General features: G+C 41.6%; 1 protein-coding gene across 2 annotated transcripts; it reads left to right on the top strand.

The window, feature by feature from the left end:
- Window positions 1-4914: 4914 nt before the first annotated feature.
- DEFB119 (defensin beta 119) lies at window positions 4915-14778 on the top strand. 2 transcript variants are annotated; one of them, XM_069548256.1, is made up of 2 exons: window positions 4915-5210; window positions 6364-6545. In XM_069548256.1, the coding sequence occupies exons 1-2, from the start codon at window positions 5153-5155 to the stop codon at window positions 6543-6545; spliced, it is 240 nt and encodes a 79-aa protein (XP_069404357.1). In that variant the 5' UTR covers window positions 4915-5152. The 2 variants fall into 2 exon arrangements, with proteins under 2 accessions (XP_069404357.1, XP_069404356.1); XM_069548255.1 differs by lacking the exon at window positions 6364-6545 and adding an exon at window positions 14585-14778 and having other exon boundaries at window positions 5153-5210.
- The last annotated feature ends 1925 nt before the right edge of the window (window positions 14779-16703 follow it).

The raw sequence follows: 16703 nt of genomic DNA, 5'->3' as shown, positions 1-16703 counted from the left end.
CCTGAGCAGCTCCACTGCCCACTGAGCAAGTCCTGCCAACACCTAGAGCCAGTGACCTTAAGCACAGAGTTCACGGTGCTGCCCAAGTAGCTTTCAAAATCAAGCAACAGGCAACTCTGGAAAAAGAATGTACTTCTGAAGAATGACACAAAACATGTTCTTAGGCTGAAGCGAAAACAGATTTTCAGATTTTTTCACTATCTTTGGCCTGTGCCTTGCCAGGGTTCCTGAGGATGTACAGTTTTCCTGTTGGGCCGTCCAGCCCTGGCACTGCTCACAGGTATTTCCCTCTCTGTCACCCATGGTGGCTTCTCAAGACTATTCATTTCTATTCATTTTCTCCAAGTCCCATCTCTCCACCCCACCGAGGAATTTAGTGCCACTGTCACTGAGACTGCAGAAACTGAACCCGCTCAAGGTTCCCATTCCTTTCTCTCTCACCTCAAAACAAATAAATTGGGACTTCCCTGGCTGTCTAGTGGTTAAGAATCCGCCTGCCAATGCAGGGGACACAGGTTCGATCCCTGGTCTGGGAAAATCCCACGTGCCATGGGGCAACAAAGCCCATGCTCTGCAGCAAGAGAAGACACTGCCGTGAGAAGCCCACGCACAGCAATGAAGAGTAGCCCCCACTCATGGCAAACAGAGAAAGCCCGTGTGCAGCGAGCTGGCCCAGTGCAGCCAAAGATAAATAAATAAATATTAAAAAAAAAAACAAACAAAGAAATTGTAAGTAAAGTGTGTTATTACCAGCCACGCACTGCACTAAACACTGGATAACTACTTAAAGGTCACAGCAAACCATCAGGTACATATGATCATCATCCCAAAATTGGTTAAACAATTTGCCCATGCTCACTGCGTCAGTTAGCGTTTTTAGTGAAGGAAATTTTGACTGTTTGGCAGCTCAGAGAATACCTGGAGTCAAGCTGAGAAAATGGTGGGAGTAGATAGAGCCAACGTGAAGAATCAGCCTTCAGACCCAGTAGTGAGGATAGAGCTGCTGTTGAACCTCATTGTTTGGGACCCTGAACTCCACTCCTAGTTACCATGCTTCCCTACTGCCCAGGGCACTGGCTTTCGTTGTGGGTGGGTTCTTTGGCTAAGATAAGCCCTCCACTGTTACTGCTTCCTGGAATCCCAAGCACTTGATTCAAAGAACAGGAAGGGAATCTAATTGGCTGAGCCTAGGCCACGTGCTCACACCTCAGCTGCAAGAGAGACAGGAAAACGAGTATTTGAACAGTGGGAGGTGACACTGTCCGTCCACAAGACTGCTATGGTGATAGGATTCCCTCCAAATGGGAAGATGAGACAACATGAGACAGTCTTGAACGGTAGACAAGACAAAAAACCCCAAACAGACAAATCTCTACAGTAGTCACATAGGTAGCAACTTGCAGAGGTGGATTTGAATTCAGGTCTGTTTGACAAAAACAGGGCTTCCTTGATAGCTCAGTTGGTAAAGAATCCGCGTGCAATGCAGGAGACCCTGGTTCGATTCCTGGATTGGGAAGATCCGCTGGAGAAGGGATAGGCTACCCACTTCAGTATTCTTGGGCTTCCCTTGTGGCTCAGCTGGTAAAGAACCCACCTGTAATGTGGGAGACCTGGTTTCGATCTCTGGGTTGGGAAGATCCCCTGGAGAAGAGAAAGGCTACCCACTCCTATATTCTGGCCTGGACAATGCCATGGACTTCAGTCCATGGGGTCGCAAAGAGTTGGACACAAACTGAGTGACTTTCACTTTTGACATAAAAGTTTCAGGTTTTAAGAGCAATGCTATGAAGTCATTCTATAAACCCCCTTTCTCTCAAAAGAAGTCTTCCTCTGTTAAGGTCCAGTGTTTTTATCTAATTCTTTGACTTCATTCCCTTTGGCTTGTCTAGAATTTTTCTCCACCAGAAACCCTGTCTTCTTTTGTATTTTTAATATCTCTTGTTATACAGTGTATTTCACCTCAGCTTAAAAAACAATACATTTCCCACTCTTTACAAATATATTTCTTCAGGATCTTCCCTTTGATCTGGACCCTTTTGGAGAGAGTTCTGAGTTTGAATCCTGACTGCCTCAGTGGCCCTGGTTTATTCATTTTATCCCCCGAGCCATGCCTTCATCCATAGTCATACATATCTTCTCCTTGTGGGGATTAACCCTAGATGATACTTAACACATAGTTGATGGTATTCTTATAAACAGTGGTTCCATCATGGCTGGGGGTGGGAAAGGGTAGTAACTACAAATGGGTGTGAGGGATATTTTGGGGATGATGGAAATATTCAAGATTCGACTATGGTGACAGTGGTACAGCTCTGCATAATTCATTGCTTTGTACACTTAATGAGTGGACTTCATGGCATGTAAATTATACTTCAATAAACCTGTTATAAAATAAGGAGGGTCGCAAGCAAGAGAGCCTCATTTCTCTGATCTCACCTGTGCCTACTTTCTGCAGAGGCTCTCCAAATTTTCCTAGGCAAGAATCGTTCGAGGTTTCCTTTTGACTGGCTTCCTCACTTAGAAGGGACTCTTGCTATTCCAAGTCTGAAGAAACAATGGGAGACCAGGTTGTGGATAGAAGTACCATAACTGAAGGCCAGTCAGATCTGAGTTCAAATCCTGAAATCCCCATTTGGTCAGAGTTGGGCAAATTGCTTGTGCTTCTGTACTTTAGTGTTCAAGCTAGAACGACGAGGCAGGAACTCTACTGGTTTTGTGAGGATGAAGTGAGACTATACTTGTGAAATACTTGTCACCAACCTAGCAGAGTGAAAGTGAAAGTTGCTCAGTTGTACCCGACTCTTTGTGACCCCATGGACTATACAGTCCGTGGAATTCCCCAGGCCAGAATACTGGAGTGGGTAGCCATTCCCTTCTCCAAGGGATCTTCCCAACCCAGGGATCGAACCCAGGTCTCCCACACTGCAGGTGGATTCTTTACCGTCTGAGCTACCAGGGAAGCCCAACCTAGCAGAGGGTTGGTGCCAATTAGCTGGTTATTGTGGCCACTCCCATAGCTTGGGAGTGCCTTCTCTGAGGGCTCCAGCTTTCAGTGGTATTTTTCTTCTCTCACACCTTTTATGTGAATCGGTTATACATATATATGTGCCCACTCTTTTTAAGATTCTATCCACATATAGGTCATTAGAGAATATTTAGTAGAGTTGCCTGTGCTATGCAGTAGGTTCTTATTAGTTACCTAGTTTTTATATAGTAGTGTATAGTATCTTAAAATGTCCAGCTTGTATTCAGCTTCTTCTGAAGCTTGACTGAAGGGGCACAGTCCACATGCTTTTTCTCTACACTCTAGAATGACTCGAGTTGCCTCCTCTTTAGATTATTTCTTATAACCTTATTGAACGTGTATGATATTTACTCAGTCTACAACATTTCTGAAGCACCTGCAATGTGCCAAGTGTGTCAGAAATTGCTAGCTCTTCCTTAGTATCTGTCTTCCCCTTCTTCTTAGTAAGACACCCCCTGAGCTTCAGCTAGCCACGGTTGCCCAGAATAAAGAAACTCTTTCCAGCCTACTGTCCAGCTAGACATGTCTGTTTGAATGAGCTCTGGCCAATGGACTGGAATGGAAGTGATGTGTGCAGATTCTGGATGGGGTCCTTAAAGGAAAAACGGTGCACTTCATTTCCTTCTTTCTCTTCTTCCTGACAGCCGCACTGGGGACTCGTGGTGGTAACCAGAGTATCAAATGAAGCTGCCTGATAAGAACGGCACAGCATCAAATCAGAAGGAATCTTGTGCCCTACTTTTAATGGTATGGTTTATGATTTAGTCACTAAGTCATGTCCAACTCTTTGTGACCCCTTGGACTCTAGCCCACCAGGCTCCTTTGTCAATGGGATTTTCCAGGCAAGAATACTAGAGTGGGTTGCCATCTGGGGATCTTCCCAACCCAGGGATTCAACCCAAGTCTCCTGCACTGCAGCCTGACTCTTTACCAATTGAGCTGCCAAGGAAGCCCTTGCTTTTAGTGATGAAGCTTTTTACATTAGAAAGAAATTTCTTTTACAGAGGACAGAAATCAATGTCTGTCTCTTAGAATTACTGTTTGGGGAGATCATGTGTTAAAACAGTTGAATTAATATCCTGATTAATATACCAGGTGATATTATTATGGGCACTGGAATCACAAAGCAAATTTCTGACATTCTAATGGGAGAGGCAAAGATTAATCATGTAGAATAAATTGAAAAGGAACAAGTAACTATATGAAGGTCGCAAAACAAGTTATTATGATACAGAGTGACTGTGTGTGGGGGGGAGTACCCTTAATCTAAGGTGACCAGGAAAATCCTCTCCGAGAAGTGACATTTAAGATAAGACTGAATGGTGAACAGGAGCCAGTCTGAAGGAAGAACTTTATAGGAAGAGCAAGTTAGAAATGCTAAGGGTCTGAGCTGAGAATGAGATTGGCAAGTTCAAGGTTCAGAAAGACATACACATGTGTATTTTTCTGTTGAGAATAAGAATTTTTAAAAAATTAAATATTTTGACTTAGGGACACAGGGCAAGGGGTGGGGAGTAAGGAGAATGTGGGATGCATGAAGAGAGTAACATGGAAACATACATTACCATATGTAAAATAGATAGCCGATAGGAATTTGCTGTATGACTCAGGGAACTCAAACTGGGGCTCTGTAACAACCTAGAGGGGTGGGATGGGGAGGGAGGTGGGAGGGATGTTCAAGAGGGAGGGAACACATGTATACCTATGGCTGATTCATGTTGATATTTGGCAGAAACCAACATGATACTGTAAAGCAATTATCCTTCAATTAAAAACAAATAAATTCAATTAAAAAAGAAAAAAAATGTGTCTTGATATGCATTAATTGATTAATCCCTTTGTGGATCTCAAAAGGCCAAATGGCTTTAATTTGCCCGTCTCCTTACTAGGAGAGAAAAGCCCTTTTGGCATGGATGCTGGCCGGTTTCCCACCCTCTCATCTCGTGCTTTGCTGCGGAATCTGCTACACATTGTCCTTCGGCTTGGTTGATCTGATATAAATCCTCTTCTGCTGTAATTCACTGCCCACGGTCCTGCCAATGAAAACAAGACTCATCCCTGCAGAGGACAGCTCTATTCTCCATAGCCTGCAGCACAACCACGTCCTTCTCCTGTGACCTTCCAGTCATGAAGTTTCTCTTCCTGTTTCTTGCCATCCTTCTGGCCATGGAACCAGTGGTATCAGGTAATTTGGGTGTCTCTCAAATGTCTGGGATCTTGGTCATAAATGTCTCTCCCTCCTCTTCTCCCTCACTGTGGGCAGCATCTGAAGCCCTTTCTCAATTCATGTGGTTTGGGGAGGTTTTCTCATAATCATCTCCTGTTCACATCTCTCCCTGATTCTTTTTTTTTTTTTTGCCAAGGTAGGGGGATGGAGATAATCGGAGTACTGAAGGGAAGGCTAGTATTCTGCTGGCATCATGGAGGAGGGCTTAGGGGTAAAGGGTCTGGTAAGGGTTGGGAACTTCTTGGGGGTTTGGGAGATTACATTGAAGGTTGAGGGTGAGTTGTGATGGGGTGGCAAGACTTTGGCTTGGAGTGATAGCAGGAAAATGAGGAAGAGCCAGAGGCGAGGAGTTGGGCTTCCTTGATGATTTGGAGTAGGCTGGAGGGGGTATGGAATTTTGAGTTGGGTGGATTTGGTGTTGGGAATTAGATTGGGGCTTGGACTGAGGTTGAGAGTTGGTACTGGATGGTGTCCGGGTGCCTGAGGTTCAGCTAGGTGATGGAATGCTGCTTAGGATTGAAGTTGGTGACTTGATTAGACTTGGGTTTGACTGGGAGTTAGGGCTCCAGGGGCATTGAGTTGGGTAAAGCTGGGAGTTCTAATTAAAATTGGCCTGGCTATTTGAGTTTGAATTGGGTGAATATGGGGTCAAGGAGGATAGGAGGTTGAGTTGGGTTGGAGTTGGGATTTGTTGGGTTCAACCTTAGACAACTGATAAAAGAGCTGAGTCTGTGGAAATGTGAGGGAATCTCTTCCATTCCCTAATAAGACAGATGTTCACTGTCCTTTTCCCATCATTCCCAAGCTCTGTTAGGTGGGAACTTCATTGGCATCATTTGATCTCAAAATTAGGAGTAGGAAGTGGGGGGATAGAAAGACAGAAATGTGAGATTATGAAAAAGGCTTTCTTGAAACCCTTGAGTTCCCAACCTTGGAAAAATTGTTACAGTTCTCTCCCTTTGTGAGATCTCTTCTCTCCTTTCCTGGGACTGGGTCTAGCATTAACTCTCTCCCTCCACTCCTCCCCTGAACTCCTACACCTCCTCTGCTTCCCCTTGTCTATCCAGCTGAGGAATACTAACATCTACTTAATGGTTGTTCCTATGTCCAGAGGAAGAATGTTGGATGAAGGGAAAATGCCGGTTGGTGTGCAAAAATGATGAAGACAGTGTCACACGCTGCTCAAATCGTAAACGGTGCTGTATCCTTAGTCGTTATTTGACAATCGTACCAATGACAATTGATCGAATGCTCCCTTGGACCACTCCTCAAGTGACACAAGGAGACAGTTAAGGCCAAACTTGTCAATACAGGGAAGATACATGGAAATCATGGATAGAAATGACTTTGTTTCCTGTTCTTTAGTTCCTACATTCCATTAAAAGTTGCAAATCTGTTTCTTGTGTCTGTCAATCATGAATGATACTCCAAATGGACTGAGGGTGGGGAAACGGCAGGAAGGGTGTTAAGAGTTAGCAGAGAGACATCTCTGGGGCTTGGCTACAGCAGTTGGGTAATGATCGCAGTCCTGAACATAATTCTTCATCTGCCACCTGCAGGGAAGGCTATTGGAGCTGGAATGAACTGAAGAGCACGGGTGGGGAGTCAAGAGACAGTTGCTCCCTAGTGAGTGGGAGCGTCTTTAGGCTGAAACAGTTGGCCTGGTTTTGGAGTGAATTAGCTGGGATGGACAGAGACTTAGCTGAGCCCAAATACTTGGATTTCTAGGGAAGCTGGCTGACATGCCTTTTGATGCTCAAGAGACCACAGCCCAAAGAATCAGAAGGTTTGCAAGTACTAAAGAAGGATAAAACTCATAAATTTACTCATTGAAATGATAGCTCAGCTTCATTTCCCATGGCTGCTGCTCACAGACTTTCTCTTTTGGCTCTTACCATCCTCCCCCGCCCCTTCTGCTGCCTTGGTCCATGGTTCCCCTTCACCTTGTCCCCGTCACTAGGCTCATCTCTGTGATGAACTCCTTCTCATCCTTCAAAGCCCAACTAATGCCCCTACCATTAAAAGCCTGCACAGGAACTCTGTCTCACGGTTTCTTAATGATTATAATAACAGTATCTATAAAATAGTTGTCATTGACACTTCTTACATGCCAGGCACAGTGATGGGTGCTTATAGACTTGAAATCACCCTATTCTTACACAACCCTCTTATTATCCCTATCTTACCGATGCAGAAACTGAGGTCTAGAGAGGTGATATAATTAGCCAAGGTTGCGCAACGTTAAGATAGAGGAGGTGTTCAAACTGAGTTCTGACTGGCTTCACAAAGTGTTTGTCTTTTTAAATTTTTAATGTTAGATATGTTACTTTTATTTAAAAGAATAACTACTTGACAAACTCTTAAATCACAAAGTTTGAACCAAACTGTCACTCCTCTGAAATAACTCTGTAAGGTAGGTATCTGCAGAGCCGCAGGGACCAACACAGTCCTTTCTTCCCAGGTTGTTTTCAGATGCCCACAGCAAGCCATTCTTAGGGCACGTATTGTGTTCTTGTATAATTATTCGTCACTGTTCCCTTCTCACTAATCCCAAAGTACACACACACCAGATGGAAAGCCTTGGGGGTTGAGATCACTCTTATTTACATCAGTATGCCTGTTGTTAAGCCCAGCACTTGGATCAGATTTGACATAGTGTGTCCTGGGTGAATGAATAGGTGAATTATGAATTCATTTGTGAAAGTACAAGTGGATTTGGCGTGTGGGAGGAGTTTTATAGATAGCTGCTGCATCAATCATGATTCAGGGTGGGATCCTTTCTGGGCTAGAGGGATCAGAGTCCCACTGTCTCAGGTGAATTTGGCTCCAGCTGGCATATTAGGAAGGTTGCAGAGCAGCTCTGGGGCCTTTCTCAAGGGGATTCTTACAATTTATTCATCAGTTTGCTCTTAAAAATACATAAGTTTCACAGTGTGAAAGGGAAGAGCCTACGGATTCCCCAATACCGGGGGCCTGGTGTTAACTTCTTCACACACAGCCAGTCATACTCTCACCAAATTAATTCACTATGAGGCATGGCTTTTTCACTCAGTCAACAACATTTATTAAGAACCTCCTCTGTACTTTAGGTAGAGACAGCCATGGGGAGTGATACGATGGTGGGATGAAAAAAGGTCTTGGAACTCACTGTTGAGTCACCATAAGTCTTCAGAAGACACATAACTCCCTTGTCTGAATCTCTGAACTTGAGTCTCTGGGGTCTGGGCATTTGAAATTTTGAAAATTCTCTTAGATTATTCTTTTGGGAAATAAAACCCTAAACCCCACAACTCCCTGTCAAATGTCCTGTATTCCAGATAGCCCCCAAACTGTGAGAATCTCCGGTCTAGGCAACTTTCCTCTGTCTTCCCATTTCACAGATTGGAAACTGAGGCCCAAGGAGGGGAAAAGTGATCCATTTTCAGAAGTGGGTCCAAGACAATACTGGGACAAATAAGCAGATTTTCTCTGGCTGCTGGTGAGAGAGCTGCAGGAACATTGAAGGTGATGTTAGGTTGTCATGGTGATAAGTGAGTGGTGGGGCACAGTGATGGGGGCTAGTAGGAGTGCAGGTGCTAAGAGGTGCAAAGACCCCAACAAAAGCTTTGAGGGCAGTTTGAGCACTTTTGAAACTTCTTTCTGGACTGCCATGGTCTTTCTCCAGGGGAGAAAGGTTGAAGCAGGCTGCCCTGCTTACTTTACCATGCCAAATGCACTCTTCTGCGTACACTTCTTTTGGATGTAAATCTCACATTGGCCCTTCTTCTCAAGGATGGAAAGGGATCTTTTCTCTGAGGATATGGCAGAAAGAGTTGTTTTTGCTTTTGGAAGGCCTACTTGAATCTTTCTTTTTATTCCTTGTAGGCTGAGAGATGAAGAGGAAGAGTAGAAACTTTGGCAGGGGAGAGCAGAGCCCCCGTGGGGTGCAGGGGTTGACCTGGCAACTGTAGAAGCATTGTGACCCCAAAACAAGGAAGACTGGGTGTCCATCCTGGACTTTTTTTCAGGTTGATACATAGGCCTGCTGGTGTAACTTAAGCTCAAGTCAGCCTCTGTTTGTACAGCAGTACAACTGATACTGGTGCAATGAATGTGCCTAATTCCATGACATTTTATCACAAGTGTAATGTGACCATTATTATGATCAAGATTACAGAACTCTTCTGTCACCAAAAAGATCTCCCTCCTGCTATTCCTTTCTAGTGGCACAGACTCTCCTCTTTGCCCTCACCTCTGTCACTACCCCTAATCCCTGATAACTACTAATCTGTTTCCCATCTTTATAATTTTGTCATTTTAAGACTTGTATAAATGGAATCATATTTGATCTTTTGAGACTGACATATTTTCACTCAACATTATGTTCTTGAGATGTACCCAAATTATATGGATCAATGGTTCATTCCTTTTAATTCTGGGGAGTTCTAGACAGTGCATTAAGGCAGGAAAAGGAAATAAAAGGCATATAGATTAGAAAAGAAGGAATAAAACTGTATTTGCAGGTGTCATATGAAATTATACAGAAAATACAAAAGAATCTCGAAAAAATCTAAAACGAATGAATAAGTTTAGTAAGGTCACAGGATACAAGATACACATACAAAAGTTAGTTGTATTTCTAATGATGATACTACCTAAAGCAATCTATAGATTCAGTGGAATCCCTATCAAATTACCAGTGGCATCCTTCACAGAATTAGAACAAAAATTTTCTCAGTTTGTATGGAAACACAAAAGACTCTGCATAGCCAAAGCAGTCTTGAGAAAGAAAAATGGAGCTGGAAGAATCAACCTTTCTCATTTCAGACTATGCTACAAAGTTACAGTCATCAAGACAGTATGTATTGGCACAAAAACAGAAATATAGACCAATGGAACAAGATAGAAAGCCCAGAGATAAAACCACACACTTCTGGGCACCTTATCTTTGACTAATGAGACAAGACCATACAATGCAGAAAAGATAGTCTTTTCAATAAGTGGTGCTGGGAAAACAGGACAGCTACGTGTGGAAGAATGAAATTAGAGCACATCCTAACACCATACGTAACGATAAGCTCAAAATGGATTAAAGACCTAAGTGTAAGACCAGAAGCTATAAAACTCTTAGAGGAAAACATAGGCAGAAGACTTTTCAACATAAATCATAGCAAGATCATCTACGATCCACCTCCCAGAGTAACGGAGATATAAGCAAAAATAAACAAATAGAACTTGAAAGTGAATGTGTTAATTGCTCAGTCGTTTCCAACTCTTTGCGACACCATAGGCTATAGGGTCCCCCATAGGCTAGAGGAACCCCGCCAAGTTCCTCTGTTCATGGGATTCTCCAGGCAAGAATACTAGAGTAAGTAGCCATTCTCTTCTCCAGAGGATCTTCCCAACCCAGGGATCGAACTGGGGTCTCCTGCATTATAAGTTGATTCTTTACCATATGAGCTACCAGGGAAGCCCATATATGGAACCTAATTAAACTTGAAAACTTTTGCACAGCAAAGGAAACTGTAAACAAGATGAAAAGACAACCTTCAGAATGAGAGACAATAATTGCTAATGAAGCAGCTGACAAAGGATTAATCTTCAAAATATATAAGCAGCTCATGCAGCTCAGCATCAGAAAAACAAACAACCCAATCAAAAAATGGGCAGAAGACCTAAACAGACATTTTTTCCAAAGAAGACATCGAGATGGCTAATAAACACATGGAAAAAAAAGTTCAACAGTGCTTATTATTAGAGAAATGCAAAGCAAAACTACAGTGAAGTATCACCTCACACCAGTCCGAATGCCCATCATAAAAAAATCTCCAAAAAGTACATGCTGAAGAGGATGTGGAGAAAGGGAACCCTCCTGCACTGTTGATGGGAATGTAAATTGATCCAGCCACTATGGAGAACAGTATGGAGATTCCTAAAAAACTAGGAATAAAACTACCATATGACCCAGCTGAGAAAGCCACAATTTAAAAATACATATGTATTCGAATGTTCATTGCAACGCTATTTACAATAGCCAGGACATGGAATCAAACTAGATGTCCATCGACAGATGAATGGATCAAGAAGTTGTAGTACATATATACATGGAGTATTAACCATAAAACAGAACAAATCTGAGTCAGTTCCAGTGAGGTGGATGAACCTAGAGTCTGTTGTATGGAGTGAAGTGAGTCAGAAAGAGAAAAACACATATTGTATATTAACGCGTATATATGGAATTTAGAAAAATGGTAGTGATAAACTTATTTGCAGGGCAGGAACAGAGACTCAGACATGGAGAACAGACTTATGGACACAGTGAGGGAAGGAGAGGGTGGGACAAACTGAAAGAGTGGCCATTCTTTACCATATGAGCCACCAGGGAAGCCCATAAATGGAATCTGCTACTGCTGCTGCTAAGTCGCTTCAGTCGTGTCCGACTCTGTGCTAATTAACCTTAAAATGTTTTGCACAGCAAAGGAAACTGAACAACCCTCAGGATGAGAGAAAATGATTGCAAATGAAGCAACCGACAAAGAATTATCTTCATTTTTATATACATTACCATTTGTAAAATATTATATACGTTATCATTTGTAAAATGGGCTTTCCAGGTGGCGCTAGTGGAAAAGAATCTACCTGCCAATGCAGGAGATTTAAGAGATGCAAGTTCGATCCCTGGGCTGGGAAGATCTTCTGGAGAAGGGCATGGCAACCCACTCCAGTATTCTTGCCTAGAGAATCCCATGGACAGAGGAGCCTGGCGGGCTACAGTTTGTAGAGTCGCAAAGAGTAAGACACGACTGAAGCAACTTAGCATACATGCATGGATTTGTAAAATAGATGCTAATGAGAAGTTGCTGTGTAACACAGGGAGCTCAGCATGCTGCTCTGAGACAATCTAGAGGAGTGGGATAGTGTGGGAGGTGGGGGGAAGTTCTAGAGGGAAGCGACACGTGTATACCTATGGCTGATTCCTGTTGATGCATGGCAGAAATGAACACAACACTGTAAAGAAATCATTCTCCAATTAAAAATAAATGAATTAAAAAAATTAGTTATATTGCTATGTCCTATCACAGATCATATGAACACTGAAATTAAAAACACATCAGTCACAATCATTCCAAAAAATAAGATGGTTAAGTGAATATCTAATGAAACATGTACAGAAATTGTAGGCTGAAAATTACAGAATGTAGATAAAAAGTCAAAGAAGACATAAATAAATGAAGACACACTGTGATTATAGATTGTAAGATTCAGCTAGGAAAGATGTAAATTCTCCTTAAATTTATAGATCCGTTTTCTATCAATTTCTGTCAAAATTCCAGTAAGGTTTATTGTGGATACAGATAAGAATGTCTGCTCTATAATTCATCTGTAGAGAAATTTGCAAAGGAATGAAAATAGCTAAAACAAAGAACAAACGCAGAGAAATTATTCTACCAGATTTTAAGACTTACATAGCTAAAGTAACCAAGACTGTGTGGTCATGGTGGAGAGATAGACACACAGTTCAACTGAACAGAAATAGCCCTACACAAGTGCAACCAACTGATATTTCACAAATGTGCAAAAGTAATTCAATAGAAGAAAATATATTTTTCAATAAATATTGCTGGAGCAATTGGAAGTCTGTAGGCAGAGAAAAAAGGCTCTCAACCTAAACCTAACAACTTACACAAAAATTAACCCAAAGTGTATCATAGATTTAAAAGTAAAATGCAAACTTTTGGAAGAAAACACAGGAAAAATGTTCAGACCTAGGGCTAGGTGAAGAGTTCTTAGAGATGAAAAGCATAATCCGTAAAAGAAAAAAAAAAAAGATTCAATTAAAATTTAAAACTTGCACTCTGTGAGATCCTGTGAAAAGGACAGACAAAAAGACAAATTAATAATTGGAAAAAAAATGGGTGAAATATTTGCAAACCACATATGTGACAAAGAACTTGTATCTAGAATAGAGAAACAACTCTCAAAACTCAACAGAAAAAAGTATACAATCCAATTGGAAGAAAAACGTGAAAAGATATTTCATTGAAGAGGTTATACGGATGGCAAAGGAGCACATGAAAAGATGCTCAACATCACTAGCAATTAGAAAAATGCAAATTAAATTAAGACCACAATGAGATTCCTTACATATCTATTAGAACAATTAAAATTAAAAATAGTGACAATACCAAATGCCAGCCATGATGCAGAGAAACCGATTCTTTTATACATCTCTTGAGTGAATGTTAAATGGTACAACCACTAAACTAAATATATAATGAGTATACTACACAGCAAATGCACTCTTGGGCATATATTCCAGAGAAATGAAAATGTAGTTCCAAAAACCTATAGACAAGTGTTTATAGCAGCTTTATTTATTTTAAGGTATTCACTAAAACGGTTTTTTTTTTTTTAAGCCAGTTTTAGGTTCACAGCAAAATTGAGAAGAAGGGACAGAGATTTCCCATACGCTGTCTGCCCCTACTCATTCAAGGCTCCTCTGTTATAACATCTGCCACCAGAGTTGTGCATTTATTACAATTGACATATCTACATTAACCCATCATAATCACCCCAAGTCCATAGTTTCACATGAAGACTCACTCTTGGGCTTGTACATTCTATGGATTTGGACAAATGTATATTGACATGAATCCACTATTATAGTATCACATAGGCTATCTTCACCACCCCCCACATCATCTGTGCCCTACGTACTCATCTCTTTCCCCATTCCAACCCCTGGCAACCAATGATCTTTTTATCGTATCCTTTTCCAGAAAGTCACATAGCTGGGATTATACGGTAGGCTTCTTGGTTCAGCTTCTTTCACTTAGTGATGTGCATTTAAGCTTCTTCTGTGTCTATTCATAGCTTGATAGCTCTTTGTTTGTTTGTTTGTTTTAGAGCTGAATAATATCCCATTGTCTGGATGTGTCTTAGTTTATTTATCTTCTCACCTACTGAAGGGCATCTTGGTTGCCTCCAAATGTTGTCATTTATGAATAAAGCTGTGTGCAGATTTTTGTCTGGACATAAACTTTCAAGTCCTTTGGGTACAGAACAAGGAGTGCAATTGTAAGATCACATGGGTAAGAATATGCTTAGTTTTGTAAGAAACCACCAAGCTATACCATTTTCCTTTCTCACCGTCAATGAGTGAGACTTCCTATTGCTCCACTTCCTTGCCAGCATTTACTGTTTTCAATAGTCTGAGTTTGGGTCACTTTAACAGGTGTGAAATGGTACTTATTATTGTTTTAGCTCTTTATGCTTTCACTATGCTCCCTGAATTGTCAGATTTGTTACTGCTAAATAGAAATTAACTGTATTTTTTTTTTTTTTTTGGCCAGGCAGACGTCACATGCTTCGATGCATGGGTGACTTGGGAATCTGTAGACCTGCTTGCAGACAGTCTGAAGAGCCCTACTTCTATTGCAGAAATTATCAACCCTGCTGCCTCCCTTCCTATGTAAGGATAGACATTTCTGGCAAAGAAGGGAAAAATGACTGGAGCCGAGAGAATCGCTGGCCAAAAGTATCTTGAGTGGTAGTGGTCACTATCCTCAACCTGCTGCCAATATTCCTTTATTAAAATTCATGCACCTGCCACTCTTGTGTGTTTCTCATCCAATGGAAAACATAGTGAGAGATTAAGTTTTGCATGATAAGATATCTTGCCTATTCTGGGTTGCCATTTCCTTCTCTGGGGGATCTTCCCAATCCAAGGGTTGAATCCACGTCTCGTGTGGCTCCTACAGTGGCAGGTGGATTTTTTCTTTTTTAACCACTGAAACACCTGGGAAATATTTTAAGTCACTATCCAACTAATTTACTAGATAAAAGAAAATGCAAAGATTAGAGCCCCAAACCAAAAAGGGAAGGAAAGTGAAACTCGCTCAGTCGTATCCAACTCTTTGTGACCCCATGGACTATACTGTCCATGGAATTCTCCAGGCCAGAATACTGGAGGGGGTAGCCATTCTCTTTTCCAGGAGATCTTCCCAACCCAGGGATTGAACCTAGGTTTCCTGCATTGAAGGTAGTTCTTTACCTGCTGAGCCACAAGGGAAGCCCCCCAGATTGTAAAACACACAAGGAAATAAGGCACCATGAATTTAAGTTAGCAGAAACCAAAGACCAGAGATTCAACCTTTCAAAGACTTAAAATATTAGAATTAGAAGTATGTGGTAGAGTTTCATGGACCTTTCTGAGAAGAGATGGGGTGTGAATATACGTTTGTGCCATCAGGGGGAGACAAAGCTTTCAGCAATAAGGTGGACAAAAGGACCCACCTTTTCATCCCCTAGTTAAGTGATCATCCCGGTCCATGGATGTCCGTATGCAAATAAGGCTTGGTTAAGGAAACGGGTTTATGAAGCCAGTTTTTCAATAACTTCTATTCCAACCTTGAAGCAATGGGGGTAAAAAGGAGTCCTTGTAGCTCATACCTGGACCAGCCAGTTTCCTACAGTGAGTGATAATGTTAAGACATTTATAAAATGCATTCTTTCATCTGAGGTATCTGCTGTTATAAAGAAAGCCTTTGGTGTCCTAGAACTACTCTCCTAAACACAGGGAATTTTTACTGTCACCATTTATGCTGCCATCAAGAGGCAGGACTAACAAGGAGTGCCTCTGGTATTCCAAAACACTTATTCAGAAGGCAGAAGGCCAAATGGAAAGATCAGAGTTGGAATACTTCAAGTAATTAAGGCTGTGCATAGCTAAACTACAAACTAGGAACACTAAAAATTGATTAAAACTGTGGAAAAAATTTGAAATTTCAAGAAAAGCACCAAGGAGTTTATCCACTGGAAATGCTGGAAATTTGGGGGACTTCTTTACACAGCCTTTTATTCTAGAATCACACATTGATGGAGGGTGGGAGTGGGTGACTGTGATATTTTTCAGTGCGTTGATCTATACGACTTACGCTATCACTTTGAAGATAGGGAGAGTGATGGTCAAGAGGAAGTCGTGAGCTTTGAAGAACATAAGGGAGAGAAATATGGTTTTCAGGGCTGGGTCAGACTTTTAATCTTCTTTATTCTTGTTATTTATTCCAAGTAGGTTGAAGTAGATGCTACTGATACAATTCTATCCATATCCTCTTCTTCCCAACCATTCGTGAATGGGGGAGAAGTGATAGTTTCCTTGACGAAAACCGCTAGTTGTGAAACACAGCAGGATTGACGATTCTTACATACTGCTCGTATTACTTCATCAGCAGCGCATTTTTTTTTGCAGTGCCCTGAGTTGTTCCAGCATCTTTTTCTACCACCATAGGCTGAAAAATAAAAGGAAAGATCACTGATTTTAGGTTTGAGGCTCTCAACTTAACAAGCATGACTGTATATTTGGCAACCAGCAACTTGCTAGATTCCCAGCTCAGGCCTGGTAAATACCACGTTTCTAAAAGTATCTGTTCTGAATCTCCTATCTGCCCATTTAAAAATTTTTTCTGAATG

This window comes from Ovis canadensis, chromosome 13 (assembly GCF_042477335.2).
Source record: "Ovis canadensis isolate MfBH-ARS-UI-01 breed Bighorn chromosome 13, ARS-UI_OviCan_v2, whole genome shotgun sequence".
Taxonomy (NCBI): domain Eukaryota; kingdom Metazoa; phylum Chordata; class Mammalia; order Artiodactyla; family Bovidae; genus Ovis; species Ovis canadensis.
The sequence above is the reverse complement of the archived record's forward strand: the minus strand, read 5'-3'. Positions and strand labels throughout refer to the sequence as shown.